Source organism: Erinaceus europaeus, chromosome 21, assembly GCF_950295315.1.
Source record: "Erinaceus europaeus chromosome 21, mEriEur2.1, whole genome shotgun sequence".
NCBI classification, from domain to species: domain Eukaryota; kingdom Metazoa; phylum Chordata; class Mammalia; order Eulipotyphla; family Erinaceidae; genus Erinaceus; species Erinaceus europaeus.
Window position 1 is genome coordinate 2101861 of NC_080182.1, and position 23739 is coordinate 2125599.

At 44.2% G+C, this 23739-nt stretch overlaps 1 protein-coding gene across 2 annotated transcripts; it reads left to right on the forward strand.

The window, feature by feature from the left end:
• Positions 1-3282: 3282 nt before the first annotated feature.
• On the forward strand, positions 3283-22086 carry UBA5 (ubiquitin like modifier activating enzyme 5). 2 transcript variants are annotated; one of them, XM_060180251.1, is made up of 12 exons: positions 3283-3473; positions 9507-9552; positions 9669-9758; positions 13437-13546; positions 14049-14135; positions 15848-15932; positions 16647-16751; positions 17297-17424; positions 18299-18434; positions 19289-19364; positions 19734-19840; positions 20629-22086. In XM_060180251.1, exons 1-12 carry the CDS (start codon positions 3319-3321, stop codon positions 20707-20709), a joined length of 1206 nt encoding a protein of 401 aa, XP_060036234.1. In that variant the 5' UTR covers positions 3283-3318; the 3' UTR covers positions 20710-22086. The 2 variants fall into 2 exon arrangements, with proteins under 2 accessions (XP_060036234.1, XP_060036233.1); XM_060180250.1 differs by having other exon boundaries at positions 3284-3473; positions 20626-22086.
• The last annotated feature ends 1653 nt before the right edge of the window (positions 22087-23739 follow it).

Consider the following 23739-nt stretch of genomic DNA (forward strand, 5'->3'; position numbering starts at 1 on the left):
CTTCAGCTTCATCACTCGGGTGAGACCTTTCCTTTCATAGTATTCTCTAATTCCATCCCAGGTGGTTCACTTTCTAACAAAGTCCCAAAACCTAGATATACACCAGGTTCCAGGAGATAAAGCCTATGATCACGGGTATCCATAAACTAGGGCAAATATATACCTGAAAGCAGAAGTACACTAGAGTTTGCAGTGAGTAACCCCCAACACTTCCTCTCCACTATTCCAACCTTTGGGTCCATGATTCTTCAATAATTTGTTTGGCTTTGTATGTTAACTCTCTTTTCAGCCACCAGGTTCCAGATGCCATCAGGATGCCGGACAGGCTTCCCTGGACTGAAGACCCCACCAATGTGTCCTGGAGCTCTGCTTCCCCAGAGACCCACCCTACTAGGGAAAGAGAGAGGCAGACTGGGAGTATGGACCGACCAGTCAATGCCCATGTTCAGCGGGGAAGCAATTACAGAAGCCAGACCTTCCACCTTCTGCAACCCACAACGACCCTGGGTCCATGCTCCCAGAGGGAGAATGGGAAAGCTATTGGGGAGGGGATAGGATGTGGAGATTGGGTGGAGGAAATTGTGTGGAGTTGTAACCCCCCCCCAATCCTATGATTTTGTTAATGTCTCCTTTCTTAAATAAATAAGTTTAAAAAAATCAGAGCTGGGGAGAAAAAAAAAGCTTATGACAATATAACACCAAAGCTTCGTTCCATTCGATGGAGGCTGGACTCAAAACAGGGTTGTACATGTGAGAGAAGATACTGTTAGGGAACGCTGAAATTCTAGGGGACTGGAGCCAAAATTGGGTGAGGGGGAGGTAGCTTTATTATTATTACGCCCAGACCAACAGTCCAGGTCACTCTACGGACTCTGGTCCCAAATGGAATTTCAACAGTACCTTTATATGAGGATGTGGAAGCAAGTCCTGTCAGCTTCAGGCTACAGGGTCACTACAAGCTTATCACAGTTTTAGATGTTTTTCAGGACCAAGAATGAGGGATTGGGGTAATCTTGTTTTTCAGGAATGAGAGATTCTGAGTTTCCCTCCAGCGAAAATTTCCTAAATTCTCTGATTCCCTATCAATGTGTTCTTACTGGCCCTGTGTGATATGATCTAAAAAAGAAAAACCTGAGTGTCCAGTTTAGCAAAGTTTCTTTTCTTGTCTCTTTACCTGCACTTTTTTTCTTTCCTTTCCCTTCTTTTTCTTTTGATAGAGAAGGAAAGAGATTGTGTGAAAGAAAACCACAGCACCGAAGCTTCCTCGACGCAGTGAGGCCGGGCTCCTCACACTCGGGCCACACAGGGCGAGCAGCACACTACCCAGTGAGCTATCTCTGCAGCCCCCGCCTGTGTCTTTCTGACTGGCTGGCGAGGACTGTGGGAGGGCTGAGCAGAGCACAGGGCTTCCGTCCACGAGGCCCCGGGCTGGAATCCCAGCACCAACATGTCTCTTCTCTCATATAAATAAGTGAAGATTTTAAAGAAAACACTTGTATTTCCTTGCACCATCTCTGATATGTAAAACATGTTTTCCCTGATGAGGAATATATACATTTTATACACAAAGGTCTGTCCTGTGCTCTATGTCACTTATTTATTTTCATTATTTTAGCTAGAGACAGAGATGCAGAGAGTGAAAGACCACAACACTGGATCTTCCTTCGATGTGATGAAGACTAGGTTCGAACCTGAGCTGGGACATAGCAGTGAGCTATTTCACTGGCCTGCACGAAAGATTTTAAATGTTAGCATCGCAAAATTGGAACTGTTAAGAGTAACAGCTGTTTCCCGTGCTGTGTGTCAAAGCGTCCAGCACAACAAAATGCAATTCATTTCATGTTATTGGGCTGTCTGTCTGTCTGCTAAGGAGACTCAGAACAGCAGCCGGCAGGGTTTTGAGAGTCACTTTCAGCAGATGTCCACAAGAGTGCACGTGTCATCTCCAAATGGCAGCAACCCCCGCACGCTGGCGCAGCAGCTTTGTCCAGTAGGGGACATGCAAGGACATGCAGAAGGACCCCTTCTGAGAGCCACATCAACAGATGAGTTGTGATACCCCATAAAAAACAGGAAGGTAGGGAGTCGGGCGGTAGCGTTTCGAAAAGACAGTAGGATGAGACAACACCTTGAATCAACATGAGTTCCTAATCCTGAGATTTCTGACCACAGCACACATATTCCTGCAAGATTCAGCAAGCACTGGCTTTAGTCCATATGGGCAGAAAACTCCACTCAAGAAGTTTGTTTTGTTTGGTGAATCACAGTACATTATGCACAAATTTATCTGTTTATTTATTTTTAAATTTTTTATTTATAAAAAGGAAACATTGACAAAACCACAGGATAAGAGGGGTACAACTCCACACAATGCCAACCACCAGAACTCTGTATCCCATCCCCTCCCCTGATAGCTTTCCCATTCTTTATCCCTCTGGGAGCATAGACCCAGGGTCACTGTGGGTTGCAGAAGGTGGAAGGTCTGGCTTCTGGAACTGCTTCCCCGCTGAACATGGGCCCATGATCGTCGCGGGCGCCACTGACCCCGAGCCCGACCGTCACCGGGTCTCCGGAGCCCGCTGGGGGAGGAGCCGCTCCAGAGCCGGGGGCGTGGCCAGCGCCGTGCAGGGCCGGGCCCAATCAGCGCCGGGGGCGGGGCTGCTGATACAGCCAATCGCGAGCCTTGGCGCCGTTGCTTAGCAACACGGAGCCGCCGCCTCTGGGAACTTGAGGGTCTTTTTCACAAATGCCTGAAGGGCTAGCGCAGCGCTTTAGGGTATAGTATCCAGTAGGCTCAGAATAGGAGGCTTCCGTGTGAAAGGGAATAAAATCCCCTTTCGTCCTTCGGGCGGATAAGAACAGAAAGGCGGCTTCATCTCTGAATGGGCAGTAGCAGCAGGCGGAAGACCTGAGTCCGTCAGGTAAAAAGGTCCGTCGGAATCTCCATCCCGGGAAGGAAGCATCCTAGCACTTTCTCCGAGTCTCGGCGCCGGGAGGGCGACTTCGCTGGCCGCCGGCTCGGGGCGTTAGGCCCTAGGCCTGTTGCGGCCTGGACTCTTCGGTTCCGGCGAAGAATGAAGTGGCAAGAGAAGAGCTGTCGTTGTTGTTTCTTCCGGAGCGGGGGAAGCGATGACTGCGACACACCGGAAGTGGCGCGGTGGGCGGCCCGCGGCGGCGCGGGAGACGTGTCTGTCGGCGGGGCTCCGCGAGCCGGTCCCCGGGCTCGGGCTTGGCGGCGGCGCGGCGCCCGCTCGCGTCCCTCTCGAGGGCCCGGCCGGCCCGGCAGCGTGGGGCGGCGGCGGCGGCGGGGGCGCGGCCATGGCGGAGTCTCCGGAGCGGCTGCGGCGGCGGGTGGAGGAGCTGGAGCGCCAGCTGGCGCGGGAGAGGAGCCTGCGGGGCGCGGGCGGCGACGGGGGAGGCCGGACCCGCATCGAGAAGATGAGCCCGGAGGTGGTGGGCTCCAACCCCTACAGGTGCCGCGCGGCGTCCGGGGTCCGGGGGTCGGGCTGGGGCGGGTCAGGGCTGCTCCCGGGTGCTGCCCAGACGCAGCAGGGTGCGCTCTGCAGACGCAGACGCAGACAGACACAGACACACAGACACAGGGCCGATGGCGTCCGGGGTCGGGCTGGGGCGGGTCAGGGCTGCTCCCGGCTGCTGCCCAGACGGCGCTCTGCAGACGCAGACGCAGACACAGACAGACACACAGACACAGACAGACACACACAGACACAGACACAGACAGACACAGATGCAGACGCAGACGCAGATGACACAGACACACAGACACAGACAGACACACACAGACACAGACGCAGACGCAGACAGACACAGACAGACACAGACAGACACAGATGCAGACGCAGACACAGACACAGACAGACACACACAGACACAGACACACGCAGACGCAGACGCAGACACAGACAGACGCAGATGCAGACGCAGACACAGACAGACACAGATACAGACACAGACACAGACAGAGACACAGACAGACGCAGACAGACACAGACAGACGCAGACACAGACAGACACAGATGCAGACGCAGGCAGACGCAGACACAGACAGACACAGACACAGACAGACACAGATGCAGACAGACACAGACAGACACAGACACAGACAGACGCAGACACAGACAGACACAGATGCAGACGCAGACACAGACACAGGCAGACGCAGACACAGACAGACACAGACAGACACAGATGCAGACACAGACACAGACAGACGCAGACAGACACACACAGACACAGACACATACAGACACAGACAGACACAGACAGATGCAGACACAGACGCAGACACAGACACAGACAGACACAGACAGACGCAGATGCAGACACAGACAGACACAGATGCAGACACAGACACAGACAGACACAGACAGACACAGACAGACACAGACAGACGCAGACACAGACAGACACAGATGCAGACACAGACACAGACAGACACAGACAGACACAGACACAGACAGACGCAGACACAGACAGACACAGATGCAGACACAGACACAGACAGACACAGGCAGACGCAGATGCAGACACAGACAGACACAGATGCAGACACAGACACAGACAGACACAGACACAGACAGACGCAGACACAGACAGACACAGACGCAGATGCAGACACAGACAGACACAGATGCAGACACAGACAGACAGACAGACGCAGACACAGACAGACACAGACAGACACAGATGCAGACACAGACAGACACAGACACAGACAGACACAGACAGACGCAGACACAGACAGACGCAGATGCAGACACAGACACACAGACACACAGACACAGGGCCGATGGCGTCCGGGGTCGGGCTGGGGCGGGTCAGGGCTGCTCCCGGCTGCTGCCCAGACGGCGCTCTGCAGACGCAGATGCAGATGCAGACACACAGACACAGACACAGGGTCGATGGCGTCCCGGGTCGGGCTGGGGCGGGTCAGGTGCTGCTCCCGATGGTGCTGCCCAGACGGCGCTCTGCAGACGCAGATGCAGACACAGACAGACACAGACAGACGCAGACACAGACAGACACAGATGCAGACACAGACACAGACAGACACAGATGCAGACGCAGATACAGACACAGGGCCGGGCGGCGGCGCGCCTGCTTGAGCGCTCACATCACAGCTCACGAGGACCCGGGTTCAAGCCCCCGGTCCCCACCTGTAGGGGAAGCATGAGTGGTGAAGCAGGGCTGCAGGTGTGTCTCTGCCTCTCCCCTCTCTTTACTCTCTGCCTCTACCCAGTGATCAATACGCGAATATGTTTAAACATAAGACGAAAGGGCCCCGAGTGCGCAGCCGGCCGGTGCGCTCCCGCAGCCGCGCGGGACACGTGTACTGGCGTGCGGGTCCCTCCAGGCGGGACGAGGAGCTTCCAGGTGGCCCCGGCTGTGGAGCCCCCGGCCGGCTCCGAGCTTCGCGGGCTTGCGGTGTCCGCGGATCGCCCGACTCCGGTTTAACGGCGGATCGCCTTTCCCAGACCTGTCTGCACCGCTCTCCCCTGAGCAGGCTGTAAATCAGCCGGCGGACCGGCCTGTCGGGGGCTGAAGAGATGCCGCCTTGGGCGCGTGTTCCGGGCTCGGTGACACATCGCCAATGGGGCCCCTTGGCGGTGGGGGTGCCCGTGCAGAGGTCAAGGCTCAGAACTGCCCAGGGAGGGCCTGGACCCCTCTCTGCTTGCGTTTGTTTGTTTGTTTGTAAAGTGGGGACAGTTGTAGACACCTGTCAGCGTTTGTCAGCGTTGCGAGGCTTAAGCCTGGCCTGGGTGTTCTTGGACTGCTGCTGTGTGCATGCTGAGACTTTATGGTTCAGTGCACAGGGACTGAACTTTCCTGACCTGCTAATAAGCATATTGCAAATGCATGGTCACTTTTCCTCCCGACGGTAACCTAGGAGACTGCTGTTATTATTTTACCCCCGTTGTATAGGGGTGGGGTGGGAAGGGGAGCCCTGAGGCTTAGAGAGCTGTTGTCCCCTTCCTCGGGTCCTCAAGCTAGTGACAGGTAATGAGTCCCAGCCTGGCACCAGGCTTGTCTTATTGAAAAGTTCACAGAGGGAGTCGGGCGGTGGCGCAGCGGGTTAAGCGCACGTGGCGCAAAGCACAAGGACCGGCGAAGGATCCCGGTTCGAGCCCCGGCTCCCCACCTGCAGGGGAGTCGCTTCACAGGCGGTGAAGCAGGTCTGCAGCTGTCTGTCTTTCTCTCCCCCTCTCTGTCTTCCCCTCCTCTCTCCATTTCTCTCTGTCCTATCCAACAATGATGACGACAACAATAATAATAACTACAATAATAAAACAACAAGGGTAACAAAAGGGAATAAATAATAAATAAATATTTAAAAAAAGAAAAGTTCACAGAGGTCTAGCTGCCCCAGGAAAAACAGAAATAAGCCAGGGGCAGGGAGGAGCACTAAGGGGAGGCTGGGGATCTGAGTCCCGAGGATGGATGGATTTGGAGGACTGGAGTGTACTGACAGCTGTCTTGGGAAATGTGGACAATAATCCTCTGTCTCAACACTCCCTCAGCAAAGTGACACTGACATTGCAAAAAGAAATAAAGAGTAAAGTAACTTTGTGTCGATAAAAAAAATGCTCACAAAGCGAAAGAGCAAGAGACTACATTAAAAAAAAAAACTTTATTTATTTATGACATATAAAACCTCAGTGGAAGTCTTGCTTGCATTTTTCTTTTTTTAACAACCTGAAATGCAGACCAGTGTTAGGCACAAAAATGTTCATTACAGTTTAATTTGTAATAGAAGAAACTGACAAAGATTCTGATTCTTTAAGTCTAGAAGAGTCCACATTAACTCAAATGAAGTCATACCAGATTCTTCTATATATTTTCTTCCATCTAGAAGGTGAGAGACAGAGAGAGAAGGTGAGACCCCACAGCCCTGCTTTTCCACTCGTGAAGCTGCCCCTATGCGCAGTGTTCCCATCATGGTGGCCGGGGACTGGAATCCGGGTTCTCATGCATGATATAGAGTGTTTTACCAGAAGAGCTGTCTCCCTGCCCTGAAAGATTCCTGCTTTTCCCTTATTCATCAATCCAGTCAGTGATCAAGCTGCCTTAATTCAACCTTTTTCTTTCCATTTTATTTGGTTATAGCTGACAAGGCTCATATGCTTCACTATGCTACCAGATATGAAAGGTTGACAGTTCGAAAATTTTAGAGACTGAATGATGAACTGACATCAGAATGAGTAGAAACTGTTCCATTGGTATTCATAAGTATGTGTTATCTCTTTATTGGGGGGATAAGATCTGTGAGATAGTCCCTAATGTATACCATTTCTTATGGCCCATCATGATAGGTATCTGCAACCACACCCGCTTCCAGCTGACAGCTTCCTCTTCTTCTAGCGTTTGCCCTTCTTCCGCAGCCAGTCAACAGCGTCAGGTTGAGCCTGATGTCAAGTTTCGAGACCTCCTTTGAATCTGGAGAGGTGGCAGTCGTTGACTATGTGGGTCATAGTCTGTCTGGAGCCGCAGGGGCAGTTCGGGTCGTCTCTGGCTCCCCAGCGATGGAACATAGCGGCCCTGTTCAATAGCGACTGAGGAGGGCCCAATCATAACGTGCTAGGTCAAAGCCGGGTTGACGCTTGCAGGGGTCTGTGATGAGGTGTTTGTTCTTGACCTCAGCTGACTGCCAACTCTGTTTCCAAGAGTCTGGAACAGAGAAGTTCAGTGTAGGCGTAGGGGACCAGATTGGATGACGAGACATCAAGCGTTGGACAGGGTGGGCGAAGATATCCGCGTATATTGCAGGTCCGGTCGAGCGTAGACGTGGGAAATGAACTTAGATGATGCTGCATCCCGACGAATATCTGGCGGGGCGATGTTGCTAAGAACTGGCAGCCATGGAACCGGGGTGGAACAGATGGTTCCAGAAATGATCCTCATGGAGGAATATAATTTGGAATCGACCAAGTGGACATGGGGGCTACGGAACCATCCTGGGGCACAGTATTCTGCAGTGGAATAGCATAATGCCAGAGAGGATGATCGTAGTGTGGAAGAGCTCGCGCCCCATGAGGAGCTGGCCAGTCTTGCAATGATGTTATTCCTCGCGCCCACCTTTGCTGCAGTTTTTATGAGATGTTCGTGAAATGACAGAGTGCGATCGAGAGTAACGCCAAGATAGACTGGCTGGGCTTCATGCCGGATTCTCGTATCGCCAAGCTGCACATTAAGCTCACGCGAGGCCGAGGCATGGTGTAGATGGAAAACAGATGATACTGTTTTTGCAGTGCTAGGGATTAGTCGCCATTTTTTACAGTCATCAGATATCAGAGACATGTCTTTCGTGAGTGTTTCCTCGAGGATGTCGAACTTGGATGCCTGAGTTGCACAGCAGATGTCATCGGCGTAGATGAACTTCCTTGAAGAAGTTTCTGGGAGGTCATTGATGTAAATATTAAATAGCGTAGGAGCCAGAACAGAGCCCTGGGGGAGGCCACTCGAGACAGCTTCCTCCAACTCGGTGCATTAAGACCCCAGCCCCTTTCCTCCTCTCCCCCTTTAGAGCCCTTGGATCTCTTTCAGTAGACCACAGCTAGTCTATTTCATCCTGCACTTCTCTTTTCTTGGTTTCTTAAGTCCCACTTTTGAGTGGGATCATCAAAAATAAAATAAATTTTAAAAAAAGCATTAAAGCTGAGTGTTAAATACTTACATATACTAAGACAGCAGGGGAAATATTGAGATTTCACTTGGATGCATCTCATCTAGATACTTGCCAATTTAATCATTCTCTATAGGGTTGTACATTAAAAGATTTGAGAATACAACTACAAAAAACAAACAAACAACTTTTTGCACAGGTTATGGCCTAGAAAAGTAGATGTCCACATTTTTAAAGCTGCCTCACTGATTAATCTGCTAAAAGCCAGTTGGAAGATCTTTCTTTCTTTTTTTTGTTAAAGATTTTATTTATTAATGAGAAAGATAAGAGGAGCAAGAAGGAACAAGACATCACTCTGGTACATGTGCTGCCAGGGATTGAACTCAGGACCTCACACTTGAGAGTCTAGTGCTTTATCCACTGCGCCACCTCCTGGACCACTTTATTTATTTATCTATCTATTTATTTATTTATTTTACCTCCAGGGTTATCGCTGGGACTCAGTGCCAGCACTACGGATCCACTGCTCTTGGAGACTGTTTTTTTCCTTTTGTTGCCCTTGTTGTTATTATTGTTGTTGGATAGGACAGAGAGAAATCGAAAGAGGAGGGGAAGCCCGTGAACTGACCCCCCCCCCCCTACAGATGGGAGCCAGGGGCTCAAACCGGGATCCTTACCCCGGTCCTTGTGCTTTGCGCCGTGTGCGCTTAACCTGCTGTGCCACCACCCAGCCCCCGATTTTTCTTTTTTTAGAGGATTAGCAATGATCTAGTTTTGATGTTTGTTTTCTTTGATGATGTATTTTCAGGAAACCACTATTGAAAGATTGTAAACTGTCAAAACATTTTCTTCCCTTTGTTTTCAGCCGCCTGATGGCATTGAAACGAATGGGGATTGTAAGCGACTATGAGGTATGATAAATCTTTCCAAGTTTTGGAAGATGATTTTAGTAAGTGAAAATAATCTCTCAGGACATTTTGATGGAGTTACTGACTAACCAAGACATGTATACTATTGCATTTCCCAGAAAATTCGGACCTTCTCGGTGGCAGTAGTAGGTGTGGGTGGAGTTGGCAGTGTGACTGCTGAAATGCTGGCACGGTGTGGCATTGGTAAGGTAAAAGCATTTTTCATTGACTCTCATATAGGTAACCGACTCTCTGCAGTAAGCCAGGTACAAACTAGAATTTTTTATTTCTCTCGTTACAAATAGCTTATTGATTTGCCTATTTATTTTTATTTATATTGTTCTTTCTACCCAGAATGATTACAGTATTCCCACCCAAATGAATGGTGATGCCTCAGCTGATTAAAGGTGGATTACCCAATTGTATCCAGAGTCATTTTGTTTGGGAGTGGGACATAAATCATTTGAACTTTTGGTATAGACACTTAGGGAAGAGTGGTGTTGAACTGATAAAAGACGTGAATAAAAAATTTATTAAACATCTGCTTTATATAAGACAGACTAGTAGAAAGCTTATGCCTTCTTTACTCGTGTAATTGAACTGGAGAATGCCCTAGAATGTATTTGTTTGTTTGTTTGTTTGTTTGTTTTAGACAAAGAGGCAGAGTGGGAGTTAGAGACCATAGCTTCTTCCTTCAGCATGGTCAGGGCTGGCTTCAACCTGGGTAGAGCACATGGAAAGTAGCACACTGTCCAAGTGAGCTATTCCACCTCCCCTACTTAGCCTTTTTTTTTTTTTTTAAACCAGCACTGCTCATCTCCGGCTTATGGAGGTGCAGGGAGATCTAGACTTCGGGGTAGGGTGGCCAAGGTTAGAGCACCACTGTGTGTGGCATTTGTGGTTTCAGGGATCACGTATGTACTCTACTTCCTTAGCTGACCAGGTTTTTTTTTTTTTTTTCCTAGAATTAATTCATTTGTGAGTAGGATAAAAAAGTAGCCTTATATCAGAAGTCTGTCTGCATGTCTTAAGATTTACAGAGCAGACATTTGATACAGAATGACTGAATACATATGCTTTCCACAATCATATTCCCTTTAATTTGTTATTTTGAGATAGCATTTTTCCACAAAGCTTATCCAGGCTTTCAGTATATTAGTCTATTTCCCCTTACATTAAAAAAAAAAAAAAGATTTAAAAGTTAGCATTCATTTATCAAAATAGAAACGATAATGCCAGAACACTGGAAAATGTTTGTCAACATTGTAAGGGGAGAGAGGGAGAGAGAAAGACACTGCAGACTTGCTTCACGGCTGGGGGGGACCAGGGACGTAAACCCGGGTTCTTCCTCTGTCCCTGTCTATCTCCCCCCCCTCTCAAACCCTCTCAATTTCTCTCCTATCAAGTAAAAGAGGGGGCGGGGCGAAGGGGAGAAAATGGCCACAGGTAGCATTGGTGGATTCACAAAGCCAGCACCAAACCCCAGGGATAACCCTCGTGGCAAAAAATAAATAAGTAAATAAATAAAAATGACTTTCTGACTCAATCCCAGACATGTCTAATCATCATATGTATTTAATAAGCTCTTCAGATGATTGCTATGCCTCTTAAAGTTGAGGGAACGCTTCTGCATTTCTAACAGACTGAAAGAGATGCTGAAGCTGCTAGCCAGCGCCACAATTTTAGCAGCAAGAATCTTGATCACCGCCAAATATTACTGTAATGAGAGCTACCTGGGAAGCTAAACAAATTCTGATATCCAGATTCTACCCCATATTAGGTTAATCAGAATATCTGTATTTTTACAAATATATAAATATAAAAGAATAAATATAAAAATATAAAATACCTTATACAATTTAAAATTATAAAATTATAAATACATTAGAAAATAATCCTGATTATATGAATATATAAATATAAAAAAGACATTTATATTTTTTAAAAACTCTCCACATTAAGAAGGCTGGGGAACTAATGCCTAATGGTGGGAGAAGCTAGCTTAGTGGAAGGTGAGATAGGCAGATACCTGTCTCAGGGAACTATGAAGCTGTATGTCTGTGACACCAGCAATCCTGCAACTCTATATTTCCTCAACACAGCAATATTAAAGCTGAAAAAAAAATGCACCCAAGTTTTTATAAGCTGAAGATCTGCAGAGTAAGTTTCTTCTTATTTCTGAAGGTTTCTGGAACTTCTGAGGGCACCCTGCATCACTAGAAAGTGACTTAGCCTTGATCAGAACTAATTACTGACAGAACTGTCAGTCCTTAACCTGAAGATTTCTGGCATTATAAACCAGCGATGAGGTTTAAACTAGATTTTAATATTTAAGCGTATATAGTAAATATTGGTTAATGAATTTGAATAAACTGTATTTTGGCTACTCTATATTAGAAAATTATAGACACAAATGATAGGTTTTTCTTTAAAAAATATTTTACTACTTTTTTTTATTTTGGATAGAGACAGAGATACACTGAATGGGAAGGGAGAGATAGGAAGAAAGAGCAGCCCTGCTTCACCCCTTGTGAAGCTTTCCCCCCTGCAGGTGGAACCCTGGGGCTTGACCCAGGGACCTTGAACATTGTAGCATGTGCACTCTCTCTACCCGGAGTCCTGCTTCCTGGATCCAAGTGATATATTTTCTAGCAAGGTATTAAGGCTTACCTAGGGTTTTCTTTTATGGACTGAGTTAAAATTTTTTAGGTTCTGTATTAAGAAAATTCATTCTTGTTTTAATTCTAAATCAAGGAAAGGACTTTGGGAATCTCTGGATAAAAATTGATAAAAGTGGGACCTTTGGGTCGTCTTAAACTTAATGAGTGTGTGTGATAAACACTGTCGTCCCTAAAGAATACAGAGAGAACCGCTAGCCGGCTGGTGATTCTGCTCGGAATGGCGCTGTGAGCCTACACAGGCAGAGTCACCTTCATGACAAGAGCTATGCTACACTGTAGTTTTAACTTCAGGCATTCTGTTAAATCATATTTACGTTGATATTTATCTAATGGGTTCTTGGCTTCTGTGAGAAATGAAATGAAGTCAGAACAGGTTTAGAAGTTGGATGCGTGTTAATTTCACTGTGCATCTTTCAGAGCAGCTGTCCACCACTGTGAAGAGAGTGTAGATAATGTGTTTGAGAACATCTAAATTTAAATCCCAGCTCATTTGAGTGTTAGCTGAGTGAATTTATGGGCAAGTGCCATAGTGATTTCATTTTTTTTTAATTTACGATTATTAGCATTATTATTATTATTATTTTTTTTTATAGGGACAGGAAGGAGAGAGGGAAAAAGACCATAGCACAAAGCTACCTTGAATGTGATGGAGGCCGGGCTCAAACCTGGGGCGTGCACATCCAAAGCAGTGCACTGAGTGTGCTATTTTGCCAACCTTGTTTCTTTTTTTTTTTTTTTAATATTTATTTTATTTATTTATTCCCTTTTGTTGCCCTTGTCTTATTGTTGTTGTCGTTGTTGGATAGGACAGAGAGAAATGGAGAGAGGAGGGGAAGACAGAGAGGGGGAGAGAAAGACAGACACCTGCAGACCTGCTTCACCGCCTGTGAAGCGACTCCCCTGCAGGTGGGGAGCCGGGGTTCGAACCGGTATCCTTATGCCGGTCCTTGTGCTTTGCGCCACCTGCGCTTAACCCACTGCGCCACCGCCCGACTCCCGACTCCCCACCTTATCTTGTTTCTAAAATGAGGAGCATGGTCCCTGTGTAGTGCAGACATATGTGTACTAGCTGAGTTAATATATGGCACGTAGTGTTTTAAAGTTAGTAGTAGTATTTAGAGCTAAAGCATTAACTTGACTGTTGTAGATTCTTATTATTTTTAAGTTTGGTTATTTGATGTTTTCGTACACCTATTTCAATTTTAGCTGCTCCTCTTTGACTATGACAAGGTGGAACTGGCCAATATGAATAGACTCTTCTTCCAACCCCACCAAGCAGGCCTGAGTAAAGTTGAAGCAGCAGAACATACACTGAGGTAAATGGAGCGCCGGTTAAAGGCCTATTTCATGAAACCTTACTCTGTATGTTTGGTAGAAGTTGACCTAATGTGTGAATGGACTTGAACTTTTCTCTGTAAAAATTCAGGCTTCACTCACTCAGAAGATTCTCTTACCACTTCTAACTAAATTGGCAACTTTTTTTTTTTCCTGTATAGGGGTAGGTAGGAAATATTTCAGGTTTTGAAGAGCTGCATGGTCTCTATTGAAACTTGATAGAATGAGCAAAGATGACTTTGTTGCCCCATACTTGCTCTGAGTTGAGTAAGAAACAAAGAATCTCTTTGATGAGTTTTAGCTGTAGCTGATGGAGGCCATAAAGGCTTAATTCCCAGCACGTAGATTGTGGCAACACTTTTGTGGTCCTACGCTTTTTAAGTGCAGTCCTCTGCTGGGCGAGCCATCTCCTGACCCCCAGAATTTCTTTGGCTAGCTTGAATTCCGTTTTTCTAAACTTAGTCTTTATTCTTTCCCTTGTAGGAACATTAATCCTGATGTTCTCTTTGAAGTACACAACTACAATATAACCACAGTAGAAAATTTTCAACATTTCATGGATAGAATAAGGTAAAACTTTATAAATATTTCCAGCTTGGTTAAACAAGTACTACCAGAAAAATCTGTTGGTGAGTAATTCAGTGAGTTGGTGGATTGATGTATATTTCTGTTTTTAAAATACTTAATTTGGGACTGGAGAGCTAGCTTAATGGCTATGCAAAAGATTCTCATGCCTGAGGCTCTGAAATCATAGGTTCAATCCCCATCACCACCATAAACTAGAGATGAACCATACTCTGACCTCCTTCTGTATTTCTCTCTCTCTTTCTGTGTCCTTCTCTCTCTCTCTCTCCCCCCCCCCCCCGTGTTTGTGTGTCTCATTAAAATAAAAATAAAATAGTTAATTTGAGGACCAGGGAGATATCTGAGCCATAGAACACAGGACTTGCGGGGCAAGGGCAGTAGAGCAGCAGGTTAAGCACACATGGTGCAAAGCGCAAGGACCAGCGCAACAATCCCGACTCGGGCCCCTGGCTGCCCACTTGCGGCACAGGGCGGGGCCAGGGGAGCTTCACAGGCAGTGAAGCAGGTCTGCAGGTGTCTTTCTTTCTTTACTCCTCGCTGTCTTCCCTTCTTCTCTCAATTTCTCTCTGTCCTATCCAACAACAACAACAACAACGAAGAACAACAAGGGCAACAAAAGGGAACAAATGGCCTCCAGGAGCAGTGGATTCTCAGTGCAGGCACCGCCCCAGCAATAACGCTGGAGGCAAAAAAAAACAGGATTTGCAACTAGAAGCCAAAGGTTTAATCCCTGGAGCCACCACATGTCAGAGATAAACAGTTGTTGTCTCTCTTAAACACACAATTAAACTTTTGTAGAAAGTTGACTTTTTTTGTTGGTTCACATGGTATGCTGCCATGTGTGAAGATCTAGGTCTGAGCCATGGCGCCAAATGGGAGCATCTCGGGAAAGCTCCATGAGTGGTGAGGTGGTGCTGTGGTGTCTCTGTCCTCTCTCGGAAGTTTAAGGAATGAAAGGGGTTGCCATAAAATTTTGCTTGCATGTAGCCTAGGATCTGAAAAAAGGATGCTAATCCTCTTGTGTAACTGTACAATATTAGAAGCTCAGTTATATACCAGAAAAGCCAGTAACAACACAGTAAGACGCGTCATAATGATGTCACAAGGGGTCCTCAATTATAACTTGTGTTCTGTCAGCAGGTCACACCTCTGTGAAATAGCCCTTTTTATTAACTTATTTATCTTAGGATGAGGAGGGTAGAGATAGAGAGAAGTAGGACGAGTGAGGGAGAGAGGAGGAGAGGCATCTGCAGCCTGCTCCATCATTTGAGAAGCTTCCCCCACAGAGAGAGTGCAGGCTTAAACCTGGGTGCTCGTGCAGGAAAATTTGCGCCACCCCCCAGACCCTATATTCACTTTCATTACAATCTGTTGGTAAGTCTGTGACACTTGATAGCAAATGATAACTTTTGTGAACAAGCTAATCACTGCCTCTTGCACCTTTATCCATCTTCTATAAGAGCTGTTGTAATGCCATTGGTGTTGTATTGCCAGTGACATACTTGATCTTAATAGGAAACACTGTCTCAGTTATATTCACTTACTGAATGAAATAACATGTAACTAAAATAATGTCTTAAGTAGAATGTATTATGTGTCCTGATTTTTTTTTCTCCCTCAATTAAAATTTCTTTGCCTAGTAATGTATTATGTGTCCTGATTTTTTTTTCTCCCTCAATTAAAATTTCTTTGCCTAGTAATGGTGGATTAGAAGAGGGAACACCTGTTGACCTGGTTCTTAGTTGTGTGGACAATTTTGAAGCACGGATGGCAATAAATACAGTGAGTATACCCCTTGCCTGTGGATTTACCTACTTTTCTGTATAATCTATCAGTACATACTCCCCGCCTTAAAAAGAATTGTGCACTGAAATCCTTTTCATATGTTTATACTACTTTTAAAATTGACCCCAATATCTGTAGAACCTGTCTAACTTTGACACCAAGGGGGAAGCCATGAAGTAGCAGAGAGCAAGCAGTGAAGTGTCAGTTTTGAAGTGAATGCACATCTGGCAGCAGCTGTTCTTCAGCAGCGGCCTCAACCTTTATATGTAAATGAACGTATGAATACATGAAACTTGCTTACAAACACTGCTCAGAGTGAAACTGAATTCCTTTCCTTTGAACTACAGTGCTTACAGGTTTTCAAATGAGATTTTATTTTGAGAAATGAGTTTTTACATTAATAAGGAAACCGATAAATTATGGTTCAATTCAGTTAAATAGTTATATTGTTTGCTTCTTAAATGCTGTCAGTTTTCTTTTTTTAATATTTATTTATTTATTTTTCCCTTTTGTTGCCCTTGTTGAGTTTTCTTTTTACATAGAGTGACAGTTACCTAGGAATTTGATTGTTTGCAACTTTCCTCTTTTATCTTGGAAAACTGATTTTTAAGAATCGTTGACAGTCCTTTATGTAAATCCAATCTTTTAAATGAATAGAACTCACGAGAAATTACTTCATGCTCTTTTATGTTCTTGTTTTCACCTGTGAAGGCTTGTAATGAACTGGGACAAACATGGCTGGAGTCTGGAGTCAGTGAAAACGCAGTTTCAGGACACATCCAACTAATGATTCCTGGAGAATCTGCTTGTTTTGCGGTGCGCAGCGTTCAGTATGGTTTGTTCTTGCCTGTTAGGTACTAGAGTCCCTGGAGGCCTTGAAGATGCACCATATCATTATGGTGGAGAAGGATGTGGGTTGGTTGGGCTTGAGGGTCTTTTGTAGACACTAATCACAGGGAGATGAGAAATTGTACCCATGTGTCAGCAACTGTACTGTAAACCATTAAACCTCCTTGCCAATAAAAATGATTTTAAAAAAAGCACTATAGGGGCCGGGTGGTGGCACACCTGGTTGAGCATACATGTCACAGTGCATAAGGACCCAGGTTCAAGCCCCCAGTCCCCACCTGCAGGGGGAAAGCTTCACAAGTGGTGAAGCAATGCTGCAGGTGTGTCTCTCTGTCTCTCACCCTCTCTATCCCTCCCTTCCCTCTTGATTTCTGACTGTCTGTCTCTATCCAATAAATAAATTTAAAAAAATAATAAAATTAAAAAAGCACTATAGTTCAAATAAGAGACAAACTTGTATTCTACTTTTTCTTTTAAACTTCCTTTTATCTGTTTTCTTGTTTTTCATATAGTGTGCTCCACCGCTTGTAGTTGCTGCAAATATTGATGAAAAGACCCTGAAACGAGAAGGTGTCTGTGCAGCCAGCCTTCCTACAACCATGGGTGTAGTCGCTGGGATCTTGGTTCAAAATGTGTTAAAGTGAGTGAGCACTGACTTATCTGGTTAAAATAAGTGTTTCCTGAAGCATTTGCAGTATTAGCATTACTACCTATCTTTTAAATTTATTTTAAATGTATGTTTTAATTGTACACAATGTATACTTTTATTATATATAAATATGCATAATATTAATATTTTATATTATGATACAGTAATATGGGTATATTTATTTATGAAAAGTTAACCAAATATTTCAGTTTGTGTAGATTTCACCAAAGGAGGAAAATGGAATTATATATATGTGTGTGTGTGTGTATATATGTTTTTAAAATTTATTTATTCCCTTTTGTTGCCCTTGTTTTTTGTTATGGTTATTGTTGTTGCTATTGATGATGTTGTTGTTGGATAGGACAGAGAGAAATGGAGAGAGGAGGAGAGAAAGACAGACACTTGCAGACCTGCTTCACAGCTTGTGAAGCGACTCCCCTGCAGGTGGGGAGCCGGGGGCTTGAAGCGGGATCCTTATACCAGTCCTTGCACTTTGCACCATGTGTGCTTAACCGCTGTGCTACCACCTGACTCCCGGAATAATATTTTTAAAAACATTTACTTATTAATCAAAGAGAGACAGAAAGAGAAGCCAGACATTATCCTGGCATATGTAGTGCTGGTACAGAGAACCAAACTCGGGACCTCGTGCTTGTCAAGTCAGTCGCTTTATCCTCTAGACTACGTCCCAGACTTCATTCCTGTATTTATGCAGCACATAGCTGCTATGGACCAGGCCTTGGAAACAAGATTTAGAAAAAGAATCATAATTTGCTTGTTATAAAAGTCATTACTAACTGCAAAATCATTTTTGAAAAATTCATTTGCCTTTTTGTTTTTATTTATAATTGCTTTATCTTCCTAGGTTTTTGTTAAATTTTGGTACTGTGAGTTTCTACCTTGGATACAATGCAATGCAGGACTTCTTCCCCACTATGTCCATGAAGCCAAACCCTCAGTGTGATGACAGGAATTGCAGAAAGCAGCAGGAGGAATACAAGGTATGCATCAGATCTGACAATAAGCAGCAGAAGGAGCACAAGGTGTGCATCAGATCTGACAATAAGCAGCAGCAGGAGCACAAGGTGTGCATCAGTTCTGACAACATATGTGAGATCATACTGTCTACACAGTAACTTGAAAAATGGATTCTGGATTGCTTAAGTCTGTATTTACACGTCATTCTTCACGACTGAAGATTTTACTGCTTGGCTAGGGAGGTCATACACATCCTTTGTGTACGTGAGGTCTTAGGTTTAATCTCAAATAATGGTGTGACACACTGATTTCTCGAGGGAGAAAAAATGGCAGTTCTGTTTAGTGTATCAAAAAGTATAAAAATCTTGGTTTTGACAGATAAAGAACCTATTTAAATCTTAAGATTTATGTGTTTTTATGAGAGGCGGTGGGGAAATAGCATAATGTTTAAACAAAATGACTTTCATTACTGAAGCTCATTACACCATCATAAGCCAGAGCTGTGTAGTGCTCTAGATAACATACATACATACATGATAGAGAGACTAGAACCACTTTTTTTTTAAAGATTTTATTTATTTATTAATTAGAAAGATAGGAGAAAGAACCAGACATCACTCTGGCACATGTGCTGCCGGGGATCGAACTCAGGACCTCATGCTTGAGAGTCCAAAGCTTTATCACTGTGCCACCACCTGGATCACCAGAACCACTTTCTTAGGTATAGATGGTACCAGAAACAGAGCCCAGGGCCCCACGTATGTAAATCCTTGACTCTCTCTCTCTGAGTCATGTCCCTAAACTTCCTGTTTGAATTATTATTGCTTCAGACAAGTAAGATTAAGGAAAATGCCTTGATACTGTCTGTTCTCTACAGAAAAAGGTGGCAGCACTTCCGAAACAGGAGGTTGTTCAAGAAGAGGAGGAAATAATACATGAAGACAATGAGTGGGGTAGGATTTCTTATACAAATTGAAATGGCAGTGTAAAACAAAGCCTTTATGCAAGGAAGTGTAGTTATAACTAAGGTTATATAGAAACTATAAGTGATAATTATTAACTTAAAAAAATTTTTTTACTTTATTTATTGGGTAGAGACAGCCGGAAATCAAGAGGGAGGGGAGTTATAGAGAAGGAGAGAGACAGAGAGACACCTGCAGCCCTGCTTCACCACTCATAAAGTTTTCCCCTGCGGGTGGGTACCGGGGCCTTGAACCTGGGTCCTTGAGCGTTGTAATACATGCACTCAACCAGGTGCGCCACTACCCGGCCCCTTACTAACTTTCTTAAAAACGGTTACAAGATCAGATTTCACTTTACAGGTATTGAGTTGGTATCTGAGGTTTCAGAAGAGGAACTGAAAAATTCTTCAGGCCCAGTTCCGGATCTACCTGAAGGAATTACAGTGGCATATACAATTCCCAAAAAGGTACACTTAAAATCTAATTTACCATAAATAAATACTCCGTGAGAGAAAATACTTACCTCATCTTTATCCTATTTGATCATCAATGTTAGTGTTCCCTGCTTTCCATCGCTGACAGTCTGGGCATTCAGATATGTTGGGGGTATAGCCGTGTTAATACGGAGCTGTGCACATGTTTTAAATTGTTTGAAAAGATAGGCGTAAGTTTGTCCACTTACTAATGAATCAAATAGATTTTATTAAATGAAAATAATTGTTTTATATTAATAGTTTTAGCCATAGCCCCATTCATTCATACAAATCTTAAAGAGTAGTGTAATTGGGGCCAGACAATAGTGCACCCAGTTAAGCATACGTACTTCCATGTGGAAGGATCCAGGTCTGTGGGTGTCTATCTTCCTCTCTCTCCCTCTCTCTCCTCCCCTCTCAGTTTCTCTCTGAACTGTCAAATAAAAAAGGGGGGAATGGAAAAAATGGCCCCCAGGAGTAGTGGGTTTGTACTGCTGGCGCTGAGCCCCAGTTTGTTTTACTGGTGCCTTCCCCCCCCCCCTCATTTCTCTCTGTCCTATCCAGTAAATTAATAAGAATACAAAATGTGTGCCTTATAAATTAAAAGTGGTGTGCCAAAGTAAAGGACTTTGTCTCTTCTAAAAATTAGAAGACATGTTCATTTAAAGGAGATATACTTTATAAACTTGAACATCGTTAAAGCCTACTGATATAAATGTTTCTAAGTACCAAGAGTTTTATATGGATGTGTTTTCACTGTTTCCCTCATTTGTTGATAGCAGGACGATTCTGTACCTGAGGTAACAGTAGAAGATTCCGGTGAAAGCTTGGAGGACCTCATGGCCAAGATGAGGAATATGTAGATAACAAGCTGCATGAACCTATGTTTTATTTCATGTATTTACACTTATCTAAGAACTTTCCCCCTTGCGATTAAAAACAAATCATTTTAAAACTGACAAAAGTTAGGGCAGTGCCAATCAATATATTAAATCTTCACTGAATTATTATACTTTTGACAAAATACTGTGACTATTGCTTATTACTTTGTACCCTTTAACTAAGTCAACTCCTAAAACTCGTACTTCATTTTAACAAGAAAAAAATTTTTAAATGCTGCAGACACTTACAAGTCTTATTGAAAACTTAACTCATTGAAATGTTTTGACCTTTCTGGGAGGAGCAGGAAGAAACTAATCGCTATTATATATTCCTTTTCTTTTTTTGTACAGAGACAGAGAAAGGCAGAGAGATACGGAGAGAGAGTGGAAGGGACCACAGCACTGAATATGTGGTGGGGATCAGGCTCAAACCTGGTCACCCATGTGGCAAAACGGAGCTTTGTTCAAGTGAGCTGTTTTGTTGGCTGTAACCCTCCTTTTCTTACTAGCAATCCTTTCTGGTCTGTTGTCCAGGGTCATGGTCAGTAGTCTTCAGATACTGGCAAAAGGAGGAGATATAACCTATTGGCTAGAGCCAGCAAATTCATTGTGTCTGAAATTACCAAGTATAAGGAAACTGTCTACAACTACTAACTTGGTCAATAGAGAATTTAAAGTAGTTAACTTACAAAATAAAAATGTCTTCTCAAATACTTCCTGAAAAACTGAAAGGTAGTCACTTAAAGAGTTTATATACGTGAATTATATATTCAAAAAAAGAAAGAAAAGTAAAAGGATTTTTTTTTTTTTAATGGGCAGATAAAGCTACTTTAAGGAAGTACAAAGTATATTTCCACACTGACCAAAGAAAAAACATTACTTCTGTGGAACTTAGATCTGGAATCACGTACTTTGAGGAGCACATGACAAATAGGCAGATAGCACACAGATTATGCCCATCATATGGACGGCCTTCCAAATATTTCACGTAAATAGAAGTTCTCTAGGTAATTAGATATAACAAGCACTTGTCCTGGGTCATGGATGTAAAGAAGCCTAATCCACTTCTACAATAACTAGTAAATATTCATTCACCAGAAGAGGATCATTTCCCTTGATCTTATCACTAAATCATAAATTGATACATTGGTTTCTTCACACTTGTACACAAATGAAGGCTTAGAGAACCTGAAATAAATTCCTGATGGTCTGGAGACCAATAAAGAACATGTCTGCATAACTTTATTCACAGGCCATTACTATGCTTATCTAGTTTGATGATGATTTTTGCTTTAAATATCTACATTGTATCTCTAGGTGGGTAATATTTAAAAATTAAAAGCTTATTATCTAGGATCATATTGTGACTATTTTTTAATTAATTTATTTATAAAATAGAAACACTGACAAGACTATAGGATAAGAGTACAGTTCCCACTACCAGAACTCCGCATCCCACCCCTTTTTTTAATTATTATTTATTTATTTATTTCCCCTTTTGTTGCCCTTGTTTTTATTGTTGTAGTAGTTATTGTTGTTGTTGATGTCATCATCGTTAGATAGGACAGAGAGAGGAGGGGAAGACAGAGAGGGGAGAGAAAGATAGACACCTGCAGACCTGCTTCACCACCTGTGAAGCGACTCCCCTGCAGGTGGGGAGCCGGGGGCTCGAACCCGGATCCTTACACTGGTCCTTGCATTTCGTGCCACGGTACACTTAACCCGCTGCGCTGCCACCCAACTCCCCTTACTCTTTATTTTTTAATGATGACTTTTTTTTTCTTGTCATCTCCAGGGTGTCACTGCTTTGGGCTTCTTTTCAGAGAGAGATTGGGAAAGAATCCGCAGCACAAAAGCTTCTGTAGCAGCCCAGGCTGTGGCGCAGCGCAGGCTCCAACCTGCATGACCAGGTGACAGATGGCGCACTAGGCTCCAACTTGCATGACCAGGTGACTGACAGATGGCACACTAGGCTCCAGCCTGCATGACCAGGTGACAGATGGCGCACTAGGCTCCAACCTGCATGACCAGGTGACTGTCACAGATGGCGCACTAGGCTCCAACCTGCATGACCAGGTGACAGATGGTGCACTAGGCTCCAACCTGCATGACCAGGTGACAGATGGCGCACTAAGTGAGCTCTTCTGCCAGACCACAGATTGACTCTGGTTAGAGTGAAGTTGGGAAAGCAAGGGGCTAGTCTTTCTAGCCTAATTCACTTATGGTGCCTTCGCCACTTTACATTTAAAAAAAAAAAAAAATCGGTGTGTTCACACGTGAAATAGCTTTTGGAGTTTACCGGAAGATATGAGTTTCAAAGAAAGGAACACAGTCTTTCAAACAATCAGATTTCTTTGGGACCTCTGGAATGCTAATTTGGTTTAAGGGTTTACTTATCTAAGTATTTTTCTAATTTGATAAAGCATAACAATTAGAACTATTTTCTAAATACCCTTCCTTTGTTGTTGGCAAGGCACATTGCTCATGTCTAGTACCAAGTCTTACCTCCAGTCCTTTTTGGTTTGGCATCTTCTATGAAAATTTATTAGATTATTCTAGCAGGAAAAAAAAAAGTGCCTGGTGTTTTCCAACCGAGTGCCCTTTTCTCAGTGTGAATGCCATGAAAGCCTTTACATGTAGGCAGCTAAGTGTGAGAGGTCTATCAGCGCTGAATTGTACCTTACTAATAGGCCCACGGCACTTGACCAGATTAGTAAATAACAGTGCTCTGGATGTGAGATAGAAATGCACTTCTCAGGTGGCCACAGCACAAAGGCTCTGAAAAGTCGTGAACAATATGTTCGAGTTGAGTCCTCTCCTCACTGTTAATGGGGAAGTATGATAGTACGCAAGTGTTTTGTGTAGGAAAGAAAATATGCCTTATGAGCTTCTTCACATAAACGCTCCCTGAACACCTACAAATACCAACACAAAAAGGTAATATGACCATTCTCTCTCTCTCTAAAGTGTTAGCATTATAATTACCACAATTTGAAGCATGCCAATTCAGAT

Bases quoted from the DNA above. Each gene is read 5' to 3' on its own strand.
- UBA5 (XM_060180250.1), top strand. From the start codon at position 3,319: ATGGCGGAGTCTCCGGAGCGGCTGCGGCGGCGGGTGGAGGAGCTGGAG. The intron at 9,759-13,436 runs GTAAAAGCATTT...TTTCAATTTTAG, and splicing joins CACGGTGTGGCATTGGTAAG to CTGCTCCTCTTTGACTATGA. The intron at 18,435-19,288 runs GTATGCATCAGA...TGTTCTCTACAG, and splicing joins AGCAGCAGGAGGAATACAAG to AAAAAGGTGGCAGCACTTCC.